This window comes from Rattus norvegicus, chromosome 13 (assembly GCF_036323735.1).
Source record: "Rattus norvegicus strain BN/NHsdMcwi chromosome 13, GRCr8, whole genome shotgun sequence".
In the NCBI taxonomy this organism is placed as follows: domain Eukaryota; kingdom Metazoa; phylum Chordata; class Mammalia; order Rodentia; family Muridae; genus Rattus; species Rattus norvegicus.
This window is the reverse complement of record NC_086031.1, coordinates 87,947,658-87,967,205: the sequence shown is the minus strand read 5'-3', so window position 1 is coordinate 87,967,205 and position 19,548 is coordinate 87,947,658. Positions and strand designations below refer to the sequence as shown.

General features: G+C 38.3%; 1 protein-coding gene and 1 long non-coding RNA gene across 2 annotated transcripts; both read right to left on the bottom strand.

Moving 5' to 3' along the window:
• Positions 1–1,112: 1,112 nt before the first annotated feature.
• On the bottom strand, positions 1,113–12,838 carry LOC108352577 (uncharacterized). Its single transcript, XR_001840910.3, has 3 exons — positions 10,415–12,838; positions 8,805–8,991; positions 1,113–1,537 (listed from the first exon to the last, which is right to left on the bottom strand). It is a non-coding gene; the product is annotated as an uncharacterized LOC108352577 (long non-coding RNA).
• Or10j5 (olfactory receptor family 10 subfamily J member 5) lies at positions 3,304–4,233 on the bottom strand. The gene has a single exon (NM_001000499.1). The coding sequence runs from the start codon at positions 4,231–4,233 to the stop codon at positions 3,304–3,306; it is 930 nt and encodes a 309-aa protein (NP_001000499.1).
• Positions 12,839–19,548: the final 6,710 nt, after the last annotated feature.

Genomic DNA, 19,548 nt, shown 5'->3' with positions numbered 1-19,548 from the left:
ATTCAGTTTCCTGAAGATGTATTAAGCACCTTTTGCACAGCTAATACTTAATATATCAGGGGCCAACAGTGGAGAACGAAGCCTCTGTTCTAATGTGCCACTGTTTAGACTCCTCCTAGCTCTTAATCAACCTTCCTCATCCATCCCACACATAAGTTGGCCCAGTGTCACACAAAGTTAATGAAATACCAGCTCTCTGTGAATTCTTTTCTGGCCCCCTAAATAAATTTGTCTATATTGCTCTTATATTTTATAAGAATACCCTTGACCAAAACAACAATGCTATACATGGGCCTTAAGCAGTTTTTTTTTTTTGTACTTCTTGTCATTTTGTCTGACTTCCCCCACTGAACTATGAATAACATGAAAAATAGTTCCTGCATTACTCATTATTGTAGCCCAATAGCCAGTTAATTACTTGGCACATAGTGCTTGGAAAATGTACTTGAGTATATAAATAACATTATGGACATTTTCTGATAAACAAAAAAATTGAACAAAAATGGTACTAAATGAATAGATGTATTTGTAATTGTACAAAGGGAGAGAAATAAGATAAAGGAATATAAATATGGCAAGATATTGGGGAATGACGATAAGGAAAAACAACAATGAAGACATGACAATAGCCCCCACATTAGCAAGCAGTACAGGTATTGTGGATAAATTACAGGAGTCAGAAACAAATGACTCATTGTCCCTGATTCATCCTACTGGGAAGGTCTGGAACAGCCTAGGCTTGCCCACTCATTTGCTGCACTCCAGCTGTCTCCTGCTGGTGTAGAAAACCAAAGCATGCAAAACAACTACCCCAGTGGCTTGTTCATTTACTGGTGAGTCCTGGACAAAAAGACAGGAGTGGGTCCAAACACTTAAGGAATGGATGGAAGAAATGGTAACCCCTCAGTAAAGATTATGTTTACCTCCTGATCCCTGGATAGCTCCATCTTAGACACACAAAGAAAGGAAGGAAGGAAGGAAGGAAGGAAGGAAGGAAGGAAGGAAGGAAGGAAGAAAGGAAGGAAGGAAGAAAAGATAATCATGTGAGCAAAATAGAGGGATCAAAAGATGCATCCTGAGAATAGTCAAAGGAAATATGGAAGCAAATAGTCTCTAAAGAAGGAAAATGAAATTTATTTTATATTTGTGCAAGGAAGAAATACTTATATCACTCACTACAAAGTCTTTCAAAAGTGTACTGGAGCTCTCAACTGGATAAGACTGCCAATGAGTCTCCCCAGCAGACTGTATAGCACCTCACCTTCTAGTCGTAGGAGAGCCAACAAACAGACAGAGCTTATGCACTGCATAATGATCAACACAGAAATTCTCAACAAATCTAAGTGTAAAGAACTAGGGACTGCGGATTGTTCAACTGACAAACAGGACATCTACATCACACGCCCTTCACAAAGCTCAGGGACCATCACAGGAGAGCAGATAGGAATATTGTCAGAGCCAGTGATCAGGGAGGATTGGGGTTAAACAGTGTCTTCAGTATAAGCTGCTCTCATGAATTCACAGCAAATGTGGTTTCCTGGAAAAAAATAAAAACATAGTATGTCAGCATTCTTGCATTAAGTTGAAAGGGGTTAATGAATTCTCATCACTAACTGAAGAGTTATGATGGGTCAGGTTTTGTAGGGGGAGATTCAGTTTTCCAAAGGGTACGACTTCTGGTAGATCAGTTATACTCTAGAGAGTCTAGTATATGGCCTCACACCCAGAAGTATATGGACAGCACAAATTAGAATTGAGGAGTTAGAAGTAAAATCAAAAGAGAGTTTGGGGTATACAAAAGTGGAGCTAGCAGGAGGTTAGAGGAAATAGGATCAAAGTATATTATATGACATATTCACAGAATTGATAAAATACATTTAAATTAACACATTCATCTTTTATACATAGGATTTAGTGAATTGTTTTGAATAGTTTAAAAATGTTCTGATACATTCTCAAGCATCCCAAATTAATTATGACACTCAGGTTGTGGTGCCACTTCAAGAGCTATTAAACATGAGCTATGACATCAGCTATTATACCATTGAGCTGGCAAGGTTTGACACAGGTGATATATATAAAGGACCTTGAACATCCTGCCTTGAACCTTTTCATATAGGCATCTACAAGAACAGAGAAAGCCACAGGCCATCTAGAAGATGATCGACCCAATTACTGTGAATCAGAATGAAAAATAAGAACTAGAAATTGATTTGGGGATATAGTAATCATGAGTGTCATAATGTTGCTAGAACATAGTTGTTTTCATATTTGTGTCTCTTAGAATTTTTTTCAGTCCTTTTCTGAGTAGAGATAAACTAATCTAGGTGAGAATATCCATGACATAAAATAGCCCCAAAGTCATTCCTATTAAATGAAAAACAATGGACTATGATCCTGTTAATTTTAATATAAATATCTGGAGAAATATGAAGCTTGCACAGTTTGTTGCAAGAATAAAACTTAACAGTGTTTAGCTTGAACTCTGGAATCAGCACCACACACACACACACACACACACACACACACACACACACACACACACAAGCAACTCCAGTTTCATTTCAGCTGCTATGTAAAAATTAAAAACAAAGGTTTCCATAGGTTGAAAAGAGTCATTATGAAAAGTGTGACAATAAAAACATAGCTACAAGAGAAACTTCCTCAGTATATTTTCTTTACTGCTTAGCCTCTGGAGAACAAGGCATTGTTCCTTTGAATATACAGGAAAAAATACACATAGAAATTGATAATATTTGAAGAGTTAATGTAGCTGAATAATGAAATACGAGACCCTTTTTTCTTGCAAGTGTCTTTACTTTTCAATCAATAAGAATTGAGAAAATCCTGCCTGAAATGAATAGATTTACCTCATCAAAACAAAAGCCTTCTCTTTCGTGAATGATGATGGAAATGAAAGCTGTGATCCCTGCAGCTCATTGTGCATAGACCCCTTCCTACACTGTTGTACTTGTCTCTTCTCCACATTGAGACCAGATAAAGTACTTGACTGTCTGGGAGTCTATGTAAAGTGGAATCCAAAGATGTTTCCAACCCAAAACCATCCAGAACTTAAAGAAGTATGCTTAATCCAATGTAAAATGATTGTAGGATCTGAGATCCAAACATTAGATCCAAACAAAATTTTGTTTTCTGCTGTCACTGAGAAACTAAAAATAAAGTCATTTCTACTCTCCAACACGATTATCTACAGACACTGTATGGATGAGCATGTGGATCATGTCTTATTGGTGAGTAGACGTACTTGAGCTAAAGGTCTCCTGACAAACAGTTTCAAATCTTTTAAGAAATGTTTCTGCCCACAGCTCTGCATAAAGCATCTTTGACCTCTTTGTTCCTAAGACTGTAGACAACAGGGTTCAGCAAGGGAGTGATGATGATATAGGTCACTGAGAGGAGAAGGTCTTTTTCTACTGAACTTTCTGACTTGGGTTTGAGGTAGGCAATGGACGCACAGCCGTAGTGAACAATGACCACAGTGAGATGAGAGGCACAGGTGGCAAAGGCTTTCTTCTGGCCTTCAGTGGACACAATTTTAAGGATGGAAGAAACAATGAGGACATAGGAGATAAATATCAGCCCTATGGGCACAAGAATCACAAATGAACTTACACCATAATTGATTATCTCATTGACAGTGGTATCAACACAAGAAAGCTTCATTACTGGGTATATGTCACAGAAAAAGTGCTCCACCACTGTGCCACAGAAGGGCAAATGGAACATGGCTGGCACATGGAGAACTGCCATTACTAGACCAGTGCCTAAAGACCCACAAACCAACCAGGCACACAACCCTTTGCTCATGATGACCGTATATCTCAAAGGCTCACAAATGGCCACATAGCGATCATAACCCATTGCTGTGAGCAGAAAGCAGTTGTTGGTGGCCAAGGTGACAAAAAAGAACATTTGGGTTGCACAACCTGCCAAGGATATGGGAAGGTCATAAAAAATCAGGCTGGAAAGCATTCTTGGGACAATGACCAGTGTGTATACAGTCTCTGAACTTGCCAACATGCTCAGAAAGAAGTACATGGGAGTGTGAAGGTGACGGTCCATATATGTGATTGTCACTATAATGAAGTTTCCCGCCAGAGTTAAAATGTAGATGGTTAGGAAAACTACAAAGAGGGTTATTTGATGCTTTCCAAAGCTAGAGAATCCCAGGAAGATGAACTCTGTCACTTCAGTGAAGTTCATTCTCTGCATTCTGCACTATTGATGTGTTAAAGTGGTGAGGAGAATCAAGGGGAACTTTCATGAGCAATTGAAATTTAAAGTAATAATGGTAGGCTGCACTGAGCAGGTGAAAGGACTCCCCTCCTTTATGAGGGGGTCACATCTGGAGTATTTGTTTCTGAAGAAGAAATATTTACACAACTTTTTGGAATTTAAGTGTATAAACATTAGCAAACTGTCCATAAGAAGACTTTTGAGTACATGCTCACCTCACACAGTTTAGTAATGCTAGGAAATGAAAGGGACTGGCAAGGAGACAGTCATGTTCTGCTGCGCACTTAAACCCACTTAACAAGAATTAAAACCAGTAAAGAACATGTCAAGAAAATCACAAGGATGGATGTTTATAAAAAAAAATAATCACTAGTGTGAGGTATTTGGGAAAGACGGAATTTGCAAAAACAAATGGTTGCTAGATTTGGTGACAGGGTCACTGGGAACCATTGTACACAGTGTTACAGTTGAATTCTAAATGTGAAGACTTGAGTTCAAGAAGAAAATATGAGCCAGAAATTTCACACTCTCAAAGAAGGGCAACTTCACAGTGGCTTCTGCCACATTCAGTCCATTGCAATTGACCTCCGAAAGCTCAACCAAAGAAATATGTATTTGTTAATTGCAGCAACCTTTTGGATGAAGTCCAGAAAAGACCTGTGAGTGAGAAAACAATTAGTTTCCACTGTGATCCAAAGGAGTTTTTAAGACAATGTGAGGTATAGAGAAAAGAAGAGAAGCTCCATGGTTAGGGGGAGAGTAGGCAATGTATTTGAAGCCTAACTGATAACTAATATGAAAATAACCAAACGGACAATTTGATATGACTATGAGAGTTACAGAAAACTAGCCTCTTCTGTAAAAGAGAGAATATGTGGGCTGGAGATTTGATTGCCTATCATGCATGAGAACTTGGGGATCAGTCTCCAAAGATGCATGAAGCTGGCATGGGGATAGAGGCAGAAGGACTGGAAATTTAAGGTCATCCTTGACTTTCTTGTGAGCTAAAGGCCAGGAGCCTGGAATGACAGAGACAGACAAACAGACAGACAGACAGACAGACAGACATACAGACAGACAGACAGACCGACCTACACACATGAGAGAGAGAGAGAGCACATACAGTGACTATTTCACTGTTCCTGTTCCATTTTTAATATTACTGAACAGACTTCCTTTCTCATGCTCTCTAATTTTTTTCACCTATTGGCATCACATGTTCGTGCTTCTGAAGCCATTCACTCAGGTGTCACTGAAGAAGTCTCCATTACTAAAGCTGTCAGACTTTGTTTTTCTTCCTTTCCTCGTTCCTTGGTTTGACACGTCTGACCCTACCTCCTGATAACACTCTCTAGCCTTGGTTTCCATGACACCACATTATGTTTCTGTCATCCCTGTGCTTATTTAGTTACTGTCCACAAATCTCTTCATTCCGACTGTACCACGACTGCATACCTGCTCTCTGGATCTCTTTTGCTCCTGATTTTTCTAGCCATTCTTTAAATTTCAATTTTTCTCTACTGTTTCTATGTTGGTTGCTTTCATATATCTATGTTTTCAACATTTCTCAAATATCCAACTTCTTTCTTTATTTTTGTAGGTCTTGAAACCATTATGAACTTTTATAATTTTTAAAATAAATTATATTATCGTCCTATCTCATTTTTGTATCTTCTCCAGTGACTTCATGGCACCAATCTAGTCAATGCATCCCGAAGCTCCACCTACTATATGTAAAAGTTCGGTAACTTTCCTTAAATTATACCTTATTCTGTCCCAGTTTCTAAATCCATAATTACCTACCTAATGTTAAGGTACTCAACCACCTGTCACGACGCAGGCCTATAATCTTAGCACTTGATAACAGAGGCCGAAGGGTTATAAGTTCACTACCAACCTCAGCTTCTTTGAAAGATCCTGTCTCAAAATGACAAAAAGCAATGATTAAGGTATCTAATCCTCTAGCTAAGAAACAAAACGTATTCTCATCGCGAAAGTCATTGTGGAATGACATCTTAGGGAAAGAGCTATAAACTTTAGGCCCAACCCTACTTCAGTTACTATATTTACCAACATGGTGGGAGATAGCCATGAGCACAGACAAGTAGGACTCCATAAATCATCAGGGCTGTGGTTCTCTGTGGCTACTGTTTCTTTGCTCTCTAATCATTTTCAGAGTTACAAAGACAGACTTTTACTCTCAGGGTCTGTAATTCCTAGCAAGTTGCGCTTACTGTTGGTCTTTATAAATCCATTAACTCAAATGACTCTGAAGAAGTTTCCTTCCCTAAAGTTGTCAGCCTTGGCTTTTTCCCCTCTTATTCTAATTCTTTTCTACTTCACTGAACACTTCTGTGCACTTCCCCATGAGCACATAGAACAATGCAGTGCAGAATTAAACATATATCATTTATGTGGTCAACTATTTTTTTTCTAAAGGGTGAAGGTGTCTTAAAGACACACTCTCAACAATTGTTTCTGGAACAAGCAAATATTCATGAGGGGAAAAATGAACCTAAGATTTTACCCCATGACTTTTCAGAAATTATTTTAAATGAATCATAGGCGTGTATAACAGACAAAACCCTAAGAAATTCTAGATAAAAATAAGAGATGAAAATGTGTGACCCTCAAATGAGGAAACAGTTCTTAGGGAAGTAACAAAAAGCCTAAATTAAAAGAGAACAAATTACAGTTTAAGCTTCATCATTGTTAGAAAAACAAAAAGATAAATCATACCCTAGTAGAAAGCATTTACAACACAAACTCTGAAATTATATCCAGAATATATAAAGAACTTTGCAAGTCAATAATAAGACACATTTTAAGCTGGATAATATGGAAATATATACAAAAATACATAAAATACCTAATAATCACATGAAAGGTTTCTGAGCAACATTATCCATTGGAGAGATGCAGAACAAAACCACAGTGAGATACACACCTACTCAAATGGCTAAAATTAAAAGGCCTAACAACATCCAACACTGTAACCAAGGGAAAGAACTGGGAGTCTTAAATATTGAGGGTTAGAATGTAAAGTGTTACAGCCTATATGGAGAACAATGTGACAATTTGTTATTACAATAATTCTATACCAACATCCATGACTGTAATTTTTCCTGGACATTTACACACAAGACAAACAAAATGTGTCCACAAAGGGATATTCATATTTAGATGTTTTAAGAGTCATTTTCCTAAAAGTCCAAAGCTGCAAACAATGCAAACGTCTAAATTATGAGATAGCGATATAAAGAAATATTCTTAGCAATATAATTAAAAGTAAAATTGGCCTGGAGTGAGAACTAGTTCTGTAGTTCGCGTACTTCCTTCTCACAGAGAATCTGGGTTCAATACACAGGTCTTGCAGCTCTGAAGGCTTACTAAAATTCAGAAAATTCATACAAAAATTGATGAAATATATTGTTCTATATATTAGACATTTGCATTCCATTATATGACATTATATTGTATTTCACAACACTGTATACTATAATGTTGTTTGTCGTTAGGATATTGTGCATGCTAAGCCAACACTCTACCACTAAACTACACTCCCGTCCCTTTACATGATATCATATTGTAGTATTTTTACATACTTAAAGCATTCTCACTTGACTTTACTAAGATTAATTCTCAGGGTAAGAATTGGAGAGAAACACTGTAACATAAGAAACATTGGAATTAGGTAGCACTTAGAAAATCTGGATATGGACTGTGGGTGTCAAATCATGAGATCTGAGTCAAAGCACTTGTTTTTTGTTTGTTTGTTTGTTTGTTTTTTGTATCTACAGTGGCTCCAGCTGCAGGGTTGGTTTGGAGATTTAAACAGAACGTTTGAGTTCTACTATACTAGTCATACACTGCTTTTGCAATCTGAGGAAGACATCTCTAGTAGGCTGATAAGGATTATCACAACATTCACTGACTTTCTCAGAAAGTCAATTTGCCTTTACACCAACCTCTGCTCTAGAAATGATAACCTCCCCAAAGCAGAGGAACATTCCAATATCCATTATCCAATCTGTGCCTATATACATATTTTTAAATCTTACCTGGATTGTCCTTTATTCCTTACATCCCATTCAGATACTAGGACCCTAGTACTCGGAAGAACACCCTCATTCTTCCCAATGCACATCTACATTCCAGGGGAAGTTATATTTTTACTCTTTCCTTGAAAACTGTAGAATTGCACACCTATCAAACTCACATACATCTACTTTTAATTTTTAAAATAGTTTCATATGAGCATTTTAAGACTCAGCTCATTGCTAACCACATCCATGAAACATTGCCATAATGACCCAATTCCTCATCCCCTTTTTTTTTTCATAAGCATTGCACCCACGGTGTGCTGGAGCCTGACTGCATTACCTCAGCACAGCAGCAGGCTGCACACACCATTTCCCAGCTCCATGCTCAGACATTTCATGTTTGCTATATTGAAATCCATGGAGAAATACTTTTCGTCTCGGGGACTAACAAATATTAAAAATCAAGACTTGCTTATTTCCTGAGAGTTGGTTGCTAATATTTACCTTATGGGAGTTTAGTTCCCACTGCTTTGCGCAGTGTTGTCTGTTGTCTCCTGGGTGGTAGCCCCAGTTCAAGTCAGAGTGTAAGCTCTCCAAATACATGCGAAGATTTCCGCATCCAACTCAAAGTAGCACTCAATAAGTACTCGCTGGGTGAAGGGTCTAGAATTCTCAGTGAGATGTAATATAGCTGTTTGACAAAGGGACAAAAGTGTTACTCATAAAAGTAGTAGAACGTAGGAATGAGGGAGGCCTCAATGCAGCACCCTTGAGTGAAGAGTGATTTCTTCCCCCATTCTTCACATCTTCCTGCAGGGAATAAAATGACATTGCAAATCTAGGACAGTGCTTCAAGAAAAGATAACCAATTCAGAGAGTTTTCACTTAATGAACAAGGATTATGGTGAATGACAGAGATAACGATATCAGTGGTGATCACAGGTGGTCAAATTTTTATTAGCTAGATTTTCCAATCCTTGCTTGTGCTTTGTGGTCAGGGTTGAGAGCTCAGTGTTAGGTGAAGCATTAGCAAAACATCTGTGTCCCAACATTACTATCACTACAGGGCCATCTCCTTTTTCTTGTTGCATAGATGTCAAACTCAACATTCAATCGGTCGCTTAAGTCAATCACCAAATATAACACTCAAATAACTGTGAATCTGAGAAATGTGTTTAGTCCTGCCAACTTTCAGTTGCATATGTCAAATATAGCAGTGCAACTCATGTCAAAGAAACATTGTGAGGAGTAAATCAGAAAATCCATTTAAAGTATTTAGGACACAGTACGTGTTCAATAAATGATGTGTTAAATGCTCTTTGGGGTGGATTTGTATCAAAGAGAAGACATTCAGTAATTTTTGAAAAACAATTAAAAAACAAAAAAGTATAAAATAATGTCAGTTGAGGAGGGAAAAGGGACAGGAAGGTTTGAATGATCTAATCTATCAATAAAGTAATATGGAAAGAGGCTAGTGAAGTCAAAAGTTGATCTAGCCAATATTTTGGTTAAGGAGGCTATATGTTGAATAAAACAAGAAACAGAAACATTTGAGAATGGAAATAAATTACTATTAAATATATTGGTATGTATAAGAAATCATATAATTTCTGATATATGTTAACCTGTGATATAGTGGATTTTTTTTTAAAATCAACCACTTGGACCAGCTCCCCGATATGTATATATAACATGATATGTAAATGACTACTGTAGAAAACAAAGAAAGAAAACATTTGAACCACTCCTCCTGAGACTTGGAAGCACAGTTCTAAGATACCAGGGAGGCATAAAGCAACCGCTTTTCAAATCTGTGATTATTACATGTGTCTGAGTAATCGAAGGATGGGAAGTGCTTGATAAGACATGAAGGTAGGAGAGAATCTGAGAAACTGTGCTGTTAGGGCTTGAGCTCAGCGAGCATTTCTGTGATGTCCAATTCCAGGTCTTGGCCAATCACAGGACCAATTGGGACTAGAATCTGACTAAGAAAAACACATGGCATTCCCAACACGTCTCAGATCTGTTCTGGCCACATCTGCAAAAACAACACAGACAATGAAATAGAAAGAAGTCCTCATTCCTCCGCAAAGCTATACCTCATAATTGCTCACCTCTCTCCAGATCCAAATAGGACTGCAGTTAGAGAAGTAGCAGTGTATGGCACAACATACTCAGTTCTTTCCCAGGCTCTGAAAGTGATGCGAGTAGAAGAGGAAGAGTCTATGAGTTCAGAGATCAGGAGGAAATCTTCAAAGGACTCAATGCTGTCTAACCTAACCACCTGGGTCTCCTTTCTCCACATTTCCCTGGTTATCTCAAGGGAACCAGAAGAGTCATGTCACAAATAGATATCAGGGGATTTTATTAAAAATAGGGATTTTTATTTGTCTTGGTTGTTGACATTTTGGGATCCCCAGAGCCTGCCTCCCAGGTGTTTTTCCTTCCCTTCCTTGAGAAATTTTCTGAAGATGTTGTGCATCAGGTTTCATCCAATCAAATGTCCTTAACTATCCACGAAGGAGGTAAAAAAATAAGGAATTTCTGAATTGTATCATATTTTTCTTTTTTAATTAATTCTTTGGGAGCATACAGTTTCATTATATTTTATACATATAGCATCAATATTAATTTTTTCTTTTTTTTTTCAGAGCTGGAGACCGAACCCAGGGCCTTGCACTTGCTAGGCAAGCACTCTACCGCTGAGCTAAATCCCCAACCCCAATATTAATTTTTTCAATTGAAAATTTTCATATATTATATTTTGATCATAGGTCCCACTCACCCAACTCCTCACAGCTCCCTCATCTCTCTACTCAAACAAGTTCATTTTCTCTCTAGCTGTAGATGGACTTCTAAGATGGTTTTATATCTTAGCTATTGTGAGCACTGTAGCAGTAGGCATGCAAGCATTCCTGTAGTATGCTGATATGTTCTTTCAGGGATATACCCAGAAATGATGTAACTGACTCAACTAGCTCTATTTTTATGGTTTGAAGAAACTCCACAGTTATCAATTTACTTTCCTGGCAATCGTGTACACGAATCTCCTATCTCTACATCCTTGCTAGATTTATCCAGTATTTATTCGTATTTTTAAACAAAATGTAAACCATATTGAAATATTGCAGGAGACCACAATACAAACTTTCCAAAATTCACAAGTTACTTACATTTTGTTCTATTTGCCTCATTAGATGACATCTAATTATATTGGAGTAGGAGACACTGTGATTCTTGTGTCTAAATAAATCATGTCTGCTTCCAAAGGGAAAAGAAATTATCCTGTATAACATAATCAAAATTTAAGTATCTTAAAGCTATTGTCTCATCTTAAATATGGTCAAAAACAAAATAAGACATAGAGCTTGGCATTCTTTGTTTTAGCAGGAGATTTTGGTAGGTCAGTGGAAGGACTCACCATTTGGATGTTTTATTCTTTGTTTTAGCAGGAGATTTTGGTAGGTCAGTGGAAGGACTCACCATTTGGATGTTTTATTCTAAAACAAGTTTATTTAGTACAGTGTAAGGAGTGAAGCAGTAGACACAGCAACAAGAACCAAACGGAACATGAGGCTATGGGATGCAGGGCTCTCCATGTTGGAAAAGTCCTCATTCATTGCAATGAGCCCGTCTGTGTGTGCCCCATTGCTGGTTGGATAAAAAAAGGAGGGTAGGTTTGTGATCTCAGGTTGCAGCTAATTGTGTTGACCTTACCATTCTGATGTCCTGCTATTTTGCCAGATAGAATGGTGTGGGGTTTTTTTTTGGGGGGGGTTATGCTTTTGGGGACAGACTTTTATTGAGAAACTTTTAAAGTCCTGGTCTCTGATTAATGACTTCTCTCCAAACATGTCACAGCTTCCCTTTCTGCTCTGAAAGAAACCTGCTTTCTTCCACATTTCCAATGACTTTGTTATTGTGCTGTATCTCTCAGAGAAGAAAGGGCACCAGAGACATAAGGGCCTTCCCTTCCTTCACTCATTATTACAGTTCCCCCACTCCCCACCTACCTGATCAAGAGCATTGTTCTAAAGCAGCCAGCCTCCTGGGATTGACCGATTACCCAATAAAACCATCTATCTCTTTGGAAATTCTGCAATGTTTGTCTCTAATTTTCTCCATGACCCAAATAATCACTCTTACTTTTCCTTGATCATAGCTCATCTATCATGTTTATCTTCTGTAGTTAAATTGTGCCTTATCTGTCTTCTCTTTTCCTATTTTCTCAAACTTACAGAAAAGCTCAAAGTACAGTGGCTTCTTCTAACCACTCAAGAGTGGTTAGCAAAAGCAGGGCTCATGGCTCTGAAAATTTTCAGTATTTCCTGCAAACAAGGACATTCTTCTCAGTAAACACAATGTACTCACCCAGACTGAGGAATGAACATTGTCAATCCTCACTATCATAGAAAACTCAGATCCTCATCAAGGATTCCAGAGTGTGTCTTAATCACAAAGGAGTCAAATTCAGAATTATTCAGAATCAAGCTTTTCATTTACTATATTTTAGACCCGTCAAGCTCTCTCAGTCTGGAAAGGGCTTTCTTTCTTTTTTAATTATTTGTTTGTTGTTTTTCATTACCTGAAAAAAATCCCAAAGATCACAGCTCAGTGATTGTCTCAAACGCCCTCAAAGTTTAGATTTTTCTAGAGTTTTCTCATGGTTGTGTTTGTGGTTTTGCTTGTTGATAATGAAGAATTTTTTTATTGTTCTTTCCATGTGAACAAGAGACAAGATTCTGAATTACACTTTTTCCTCTTTGTTTGTTATTTTCCAGACTATGAATGAAATTCAGATGCCTGTGCATGTTAGGCCAGTGCTCTAGGATTGAATTATACCGTTAGCCTTGCATTTCTGTCTTTCTGTTATATATAATTGAAATCGCCTTTTAAAGACAATATATTCTGATTATGGTATCCCACTGCCTCTCCCCCAACTCCTCCCATGTCCTCCCACCTACCCACCAATCCATACCCACACCCTTTCTTTTGCACACATTTATTAGGATACAAACAGGCACAGAAGGAAGAGGAGGAGGAGGAGGAGGAGGAGGAGGAGGAGGAGGAGGTGGAGGAGGAGGAGGAGGAGGAGGATCCTTGCTTTTCTCAGATAGGCTTAACATATGAGTCAGCCTGTTTTCCAATTTCCCATGTCCTTGCTTCAGGCCTCTGTGTGTTGGAATGGCATGTACTTGTCAACCTGCTGACATGTGAATTATCCTACTTCCGGTGCTGTTCGACCACTTTATTGAAAGAGTATAAACCAAGTTTCTCTATTTTTCACCACTCATTTTTCATTTCGTGTTGATAACCATGTTGTACTGCATCATACTTTCTATTACTAATTTGTCATATTATTAAAATCTGTAATTCGCTATTTTATTCAATGGTTTATAATTAATTTCACTATCTACACTGACATGCAAATATTCCAAATCTATTCCCAGGGATTTCCTTTAAGTTATCTTTGCTTTAGTTTTTTTTTTTTTTTATTAACTTGAGTATTTCTTATATACATTTCGAGTGTTATTCCCTTTCCCGGTTTCCGGGCAAACATCCCCCTCCCCCCTCCCCTTCCTTATGGGTGTTCCCCTCCCAACACTCCCCCCATTGCCGCCCTCCCCCCCATAGTCTAGTTCACTGGGGGTTCAGTCTTAGCAGGACCCAGGGCTTCCCCTTCCACTGGTGCTCTTACTAGGATATTCATTTCTACCTATGAGGTCAGAGTCCAGGGTCAGTCCATGTATAGTCTTTAGGTAGTAGCTTAGTACCTGGAAGCTCTGGTTGCTTGACATTGTTGTACATATGGGGTCTCGAGCCCCTTCAAGCTCTTCCAGTTCTTTCTCTGATTCCTTCAACGGGGGACCTATTCTCAGTTCAGTGGTTTGCTGCTGGCATTCGCCTCTGTATTTGCTGTATTCTGGCTCTGTCTCTCAGGAGCGATCTACATCCGGCTCCTGTCGGCCTGCACTTCTTTGCTTCATCCATCTTGTCTAATTGGGTGGCTGTATATGTATAGGCCACATGTGGGGCAGGCTCTGAATGGGTGTTCCTTCAGTCTCTGTTTTAATCTTTGCCTCTCCCTTCCCTGCCAAGGGTATTCTTTTTCCTCATTTAAAGAAGGAGTGAAGCATTCACTTTTGATCATCCGTCTTGAGTTTCATTTGTTCTAGGGATCTAGGGTAATTCAAGCATTTGGGCTAATAGCCACTTATCAATGAGTACATACCATGTATGTCTTTCTGTGATTGGGTTAGCTCACTCAGGATGATATTTTCCAGTTCCAACCATTTGCCTACGAATTTCATAAACTCGTTTTTGATAGCTGAGTAATATTCCATTGTGTAGATGTACTACATTTTCTGTATCCATTCCTCTGTTGAAGGGCATCTGGGTTCTTTCCAGTTTCTGGCTATTATAAATAAGACTGCAAAGAACATAGTGGAGCACGTGTCTCTTTTATATGTTGAGGCATCTTTTGGGTATATGCCCAAGAGAGGTATAGCTGGATCCTCAGGCAGTTCAATGTCCAATTTTCTGAGGAACCTCCAGACTGATTTCCAGAATGGTTGTACCAGTCTGGAATCCCACCAACAATGGAGGAGTGTTCCTCTTTCTCCACATCCTCGCCAGCATCTGCTGTCACCTGAGTTTTTGATCTTAGCCATTCTCACTGGTGTGAGGTGAAATCTCAGGGTTGTTTTGATTTGCATTTCCCTTATGACTAAAGATGTTGAACATTTCTTTAGGTGTTTCTCAGCCATTCGGCATTCCTCAGCTGTGAATTCTTTGTTTAGCTCTGAACCCCATTTTTTAATAGGGTTATTTGTTTCCCTGCGGTCTAACTTCTTGAATTCTTTGTATATTTTGGATATAAGGCCTCTATCTGTTGTAGGATTGGTAAAGATCTTTTCCCAATCTGTTGGTTGCCGTTTTGTCCTAACCACAGTGTCCTTTGCCTTACAGAAGCTTTGCAGTTTTATGAGATCCGATTTGTTGATTCTTGATCTTAGAGCGTAAGCCATTGGTGTTTTGTTCAGGAAATTTTTTCCAGTGCCCATGTGTTCCAGATGCTTCCCTAGTTTTTCTTCTATTAGTTTGAGTGTGTCTGGTTTGATGTGGAGGTCCTTGATCCACTTGGACTTAAGCTTTGTACAGGGTGATAAGCATGGATCGATCTGCATTCTTCTGCATGTTGACCTCCAGTTGAACCAGCACCATTTGCTGAAAATGCTATCTTTTTTCCATTGGATGGTTTTGGCTCCTTTGTCAAAAATCAAGTGACCATAGGTGTGTGGGTTCATTTCTGGGTCTTCAATTCTATTCCATTGGTCTATCTGTCTGTCTCTGTACCAATACCATGCAGTTTTTAATCACTATTGCTCTGTAATACTGCTTGAGTTCAGGGATAGTGATTCCCCCTGAAGTCCTTTTATTGTTGAGGATAGCTTTAGCTATCCTGGGTTTTTTGTTATTCCAGATGAATTTGCAAATTGTTCTGTCTAACTCTTTGAAGAATTGGATTGGTATTTTGATGGGGATTGCATTGAATCTGTGGATTGCTTTTGGAAAAATGGCCATTTTTACTATATTAATCCTGCCAATCCATGAGCATGGGAGATCTTTCCATCTTCTGAGGTCTTCTTCAATTTCTTTCCTCAGTGTCTTGAAGTTCTTATTGTACAGATCTTTTACTTGCTTGGTTAAAGTCACACCGAGGTACTTTATATTATTTGGGTCTATTATGAAGGGTGTCGTTTCCCTAATTTCTTTCTCGGCTTGTTTCTCTTTTGTATAGAGGAAGGCAACTGATTTATTTGAGTTAATTTTATACCCAGCCACTTTGCTGAAGTTGTTTATCAGCTTTAGTAGTTCTCTGGTGGAACTTTTGGGATCACTTAAATATACTATCATATCATCTGCAAATAGTGATATTTTGACCTCTTCTTTTCCGATCTGTATCCCCTTTATCTCCTTTTGTTGTCTGATTGCTCTGGCTAGAACTTCAAGAACTATATTGAATAAGTAGGGAGAGAGTGGGCAGCCTTGTCTAGTCCCTGATTTTAGTGGGATTGCTTCAAGTTTCTCTCCATTTAGTTTAATGTTAGCAACTGGTTTGCTGTATATGGCTTTTACTATGTTTAGGTATGGGCCTTGAATTCCTATTCTTTCCAGGACTTTTATCATGAAGGGGTGTTGAATTTTGTCAAATGCTTTCTCAGCATCTAATGAAATGATCATGTGGTTCTGTTCTTTCAGTTTGTTTATATAATGGATCACGTTGATGGTTTTCCGTATATTAAACCATCCCTGCATGCCTGGGATGAAGCCTACTTGATCATGGTGGATGATTGTTTTGATGTGCTCTTGAATTCGGTTTGCCAGAATTTTGTTGAGTATTTTTGCGTCGATATTCATAAGGGAAATTGGTCTGAAGTTCTCTTTCTTTGTTGTGTCTTTGTGTGGTTTAGGTATAAGAGTAATTGTGGCTTCATAGAAGGTATTCGGTAGTGATCCATCTGTTAAAATTTTGTGGAATAGTTTGGATAATATTGGTATGAGGTCTTCTATGAAGGTTTGATAGAATTCTGCACTAAACCCGTCTGGACCTGGGCTCTTTTTGGTTGGGAGACCTTTAATGACTACTTCTATTTCCTTAGGAGTTATGGGGTTGTTTAACTGGTTTATCTGTTCCTGATTTAACTTCGATACCTGGTATCTGTCGAGGAAATTGTCCATTTCCTGAAGATTTTCAAGTTTTGTTGAATATAGGTTTTTATAGTAAGATCTGATGATTTTTTGAATTTCCTCTGAATCTGTAGTTATGTCTCCCTTTTCGTTTCTGATTTTGTTAATTTTGACGCACTCTCTGTGTCCTCTCGTTAGTCTGGCTAAGGGTTTATCTATCTTGTTGATTTTCTCAAAGAGCCAACTTTTGGTTCTGTTGATTCTTTCTATGGTCCTTTTTGTTTCTACTTGGTTGATTTCAGCTCTGAGTTTGATTATTTCCTGCCTTCTACTCCTCCTGGGTGTATTTGCTTCTTTTTCTTCTAGAGCTTTTAGGTGTGCTGTCAAGCTGCTGACATATGCTCTTTCCTGTTTCTTTCTGCAGGCACTCAGCGCTATGAGTTTTCCTCTTAGCACAGCTTTCATTGTGTCCCATAAGTTTGGGTATGTTGTACCTTCATTTTCATTAAATTCTAAAAAGTTTTTAATTTCTTTCTTTATTTCTTCCTTGACCAGGTTATCATTGAGTAGAGCATTGTTCAGTTTCCATGTATATGTGGGCATTCTTCCCTTATTGTTATTGAAGACCAGTGTTAGGCCGTGGTGGTCCGATAGCACGCATGGGATTATTTCTATCTTTCTGTACCTGTTGAGGCCCGTTTTTTGACCAATTATATGGTCAATTTTGGAGAAAGTACCATGAGGAGCTGAGAAGAAGGTATATCCTTTTGCTTTAGGATAGAATGTTCTATAAATATCCGTTAAGTCCATTTGGCTCATGACTTCTCTTAGTCTGTCGACATCACTGTTTAATTTCTGTTTCCATGATCTGTCCATTGATGAGAGTGGGGTGTTGAAATCTCCCACTATTATTGTGTGAGGTGCAATGTGTGTTTTGAGCTTTAGTAAGTTTTCTTTTACGTATGTAGGTGCCCTTGTATTTGGGGCATAGATATTTAGGATTGAGAGTTCATCTTGGTGGATTTCTCCTTTGATGAATATGAAGTGTCCTTCCTTATCTTTTTTGATGACTTTTAGTTGAAAATTGATTTTATTTGATATTAGAATGGCTACTCCAGCTTGCTTCTTCCAACCATTTGCTTGGAAAGTTGTTTTCCAGCCTTTCACTCTGAGGTAGTGTCTGTCTTTGTCTCTGAGGTGTGTTTCCTGTAGGCAGCAGAATGCAGGGTCCTCGTTGCGTATCCAGTTTGTTAATCTATTTCTTTTTATTGGGGAGTTGAGGCCATTGATGTTGAGAGATATTAAGGAATAGTGATTATTGCTTCCCGTTATATTCATATTTGGATGTGAGGTTATGTTTGTGTGCTTTCATTCTCTTTGTTTTGTTGCCAAGACGATTAGTTTCTTGCTTCTTCTAGGGTATAGCTTGCCTCCTTATGTTGGGCTTTACCATTTATTATCCTTTGTAGTGCTGGATTTGTAGAAAGATATTGTGTAAATTTGTTTTTGTCATGGAATATCTTGGTTTCTCCATCTATGTTAATTGAGAGTTTTGCAGGATACAGTAACCTGGGCTGGCATTTGTGTTCTCTTGGGGTCTGTATGACATCAGTCCAGGATCTTCTGGCCTTCATAGTTTCTGGCGAGAAGTCTGGTGTGATTCTGATAGGTCTGCCTTTATATGTTACTTGACCTTTTTCCCTTACTGCTTTTAATATTCTTTCTTTATTTTGTGCATTTGGTGTTTTGACAATTATGTGACGGGAGGTGTTTCTTTTCTGGTCCAATCTATTTGGAGTTCTGTAGGCTTCTTGTATGTCTATGGGTATCTCTTTTTTTAGGTTAGGGAAGTTTTCTTCTATGATTTTGTTGAAGATATTTACTGGTCCTTTGAGCTGGGAGTCTTCACTCTCTTCTATACCTATTATCCTTAGGTTTGATCTTCTCATTGAGTCCTAGATTTCCTGTATGTTTTGGACCAGTAGCTTTTTCTACTTTACATTATCTTTGACAGTTGAGTCAATGATTTCTATGGAATCTTCTGCTCCTGAGATTCTCTCTTCCATCTCTTGTATTCTGTTGGTGAAGCTTGTATCTACAGCTCCTTGTCTCTTCTTTTGGTTTTCTATATCCAGGGTTGTTTCCATGTGTTCTTTCTTGATTGCTTCTATTTCCATTTTTAATTCCTTCAACTGTTTGATTGTGTTTTCCTGGAATTCTTTCAGGGATTTCTGCGATTCTTTCAGGGATTTTTGCGATTCCTCTCTGTAGGCTTCTACTTGTTTATTAATGTTTTCCTGTGTTTCCCTAAGGGAGTTCTTCATGTCTTTCTTGAAGTCCTCCAGCATCATGATCAAATATGATTTTGAAACTAGATCTTGCTTTTCTGGTGTGTTTGGATATTCCATGTTTGTTTTGGTGGGAGAATTGGGCTCCAATGATGCCATGTAGTCTTGGTTTCTGTTGCTTGGGTTCCTGCGCTTGCCTCTCGCCATCAGATTATCTCTAGTGTTACTTTGTTCTGCTATTTCTGACAGTGGCTAGACTGTCCTATAAG

What these genes read in the sequence shown, in the direction of transcription:
- Or10j5 (NM_001000499.1), bottom strand. Translation starts at nt 4,233, where the DNA reads ATGCAGAGAATGAACTTCACTGAAGTGACAGAGTTCATCTTCCTGGGA.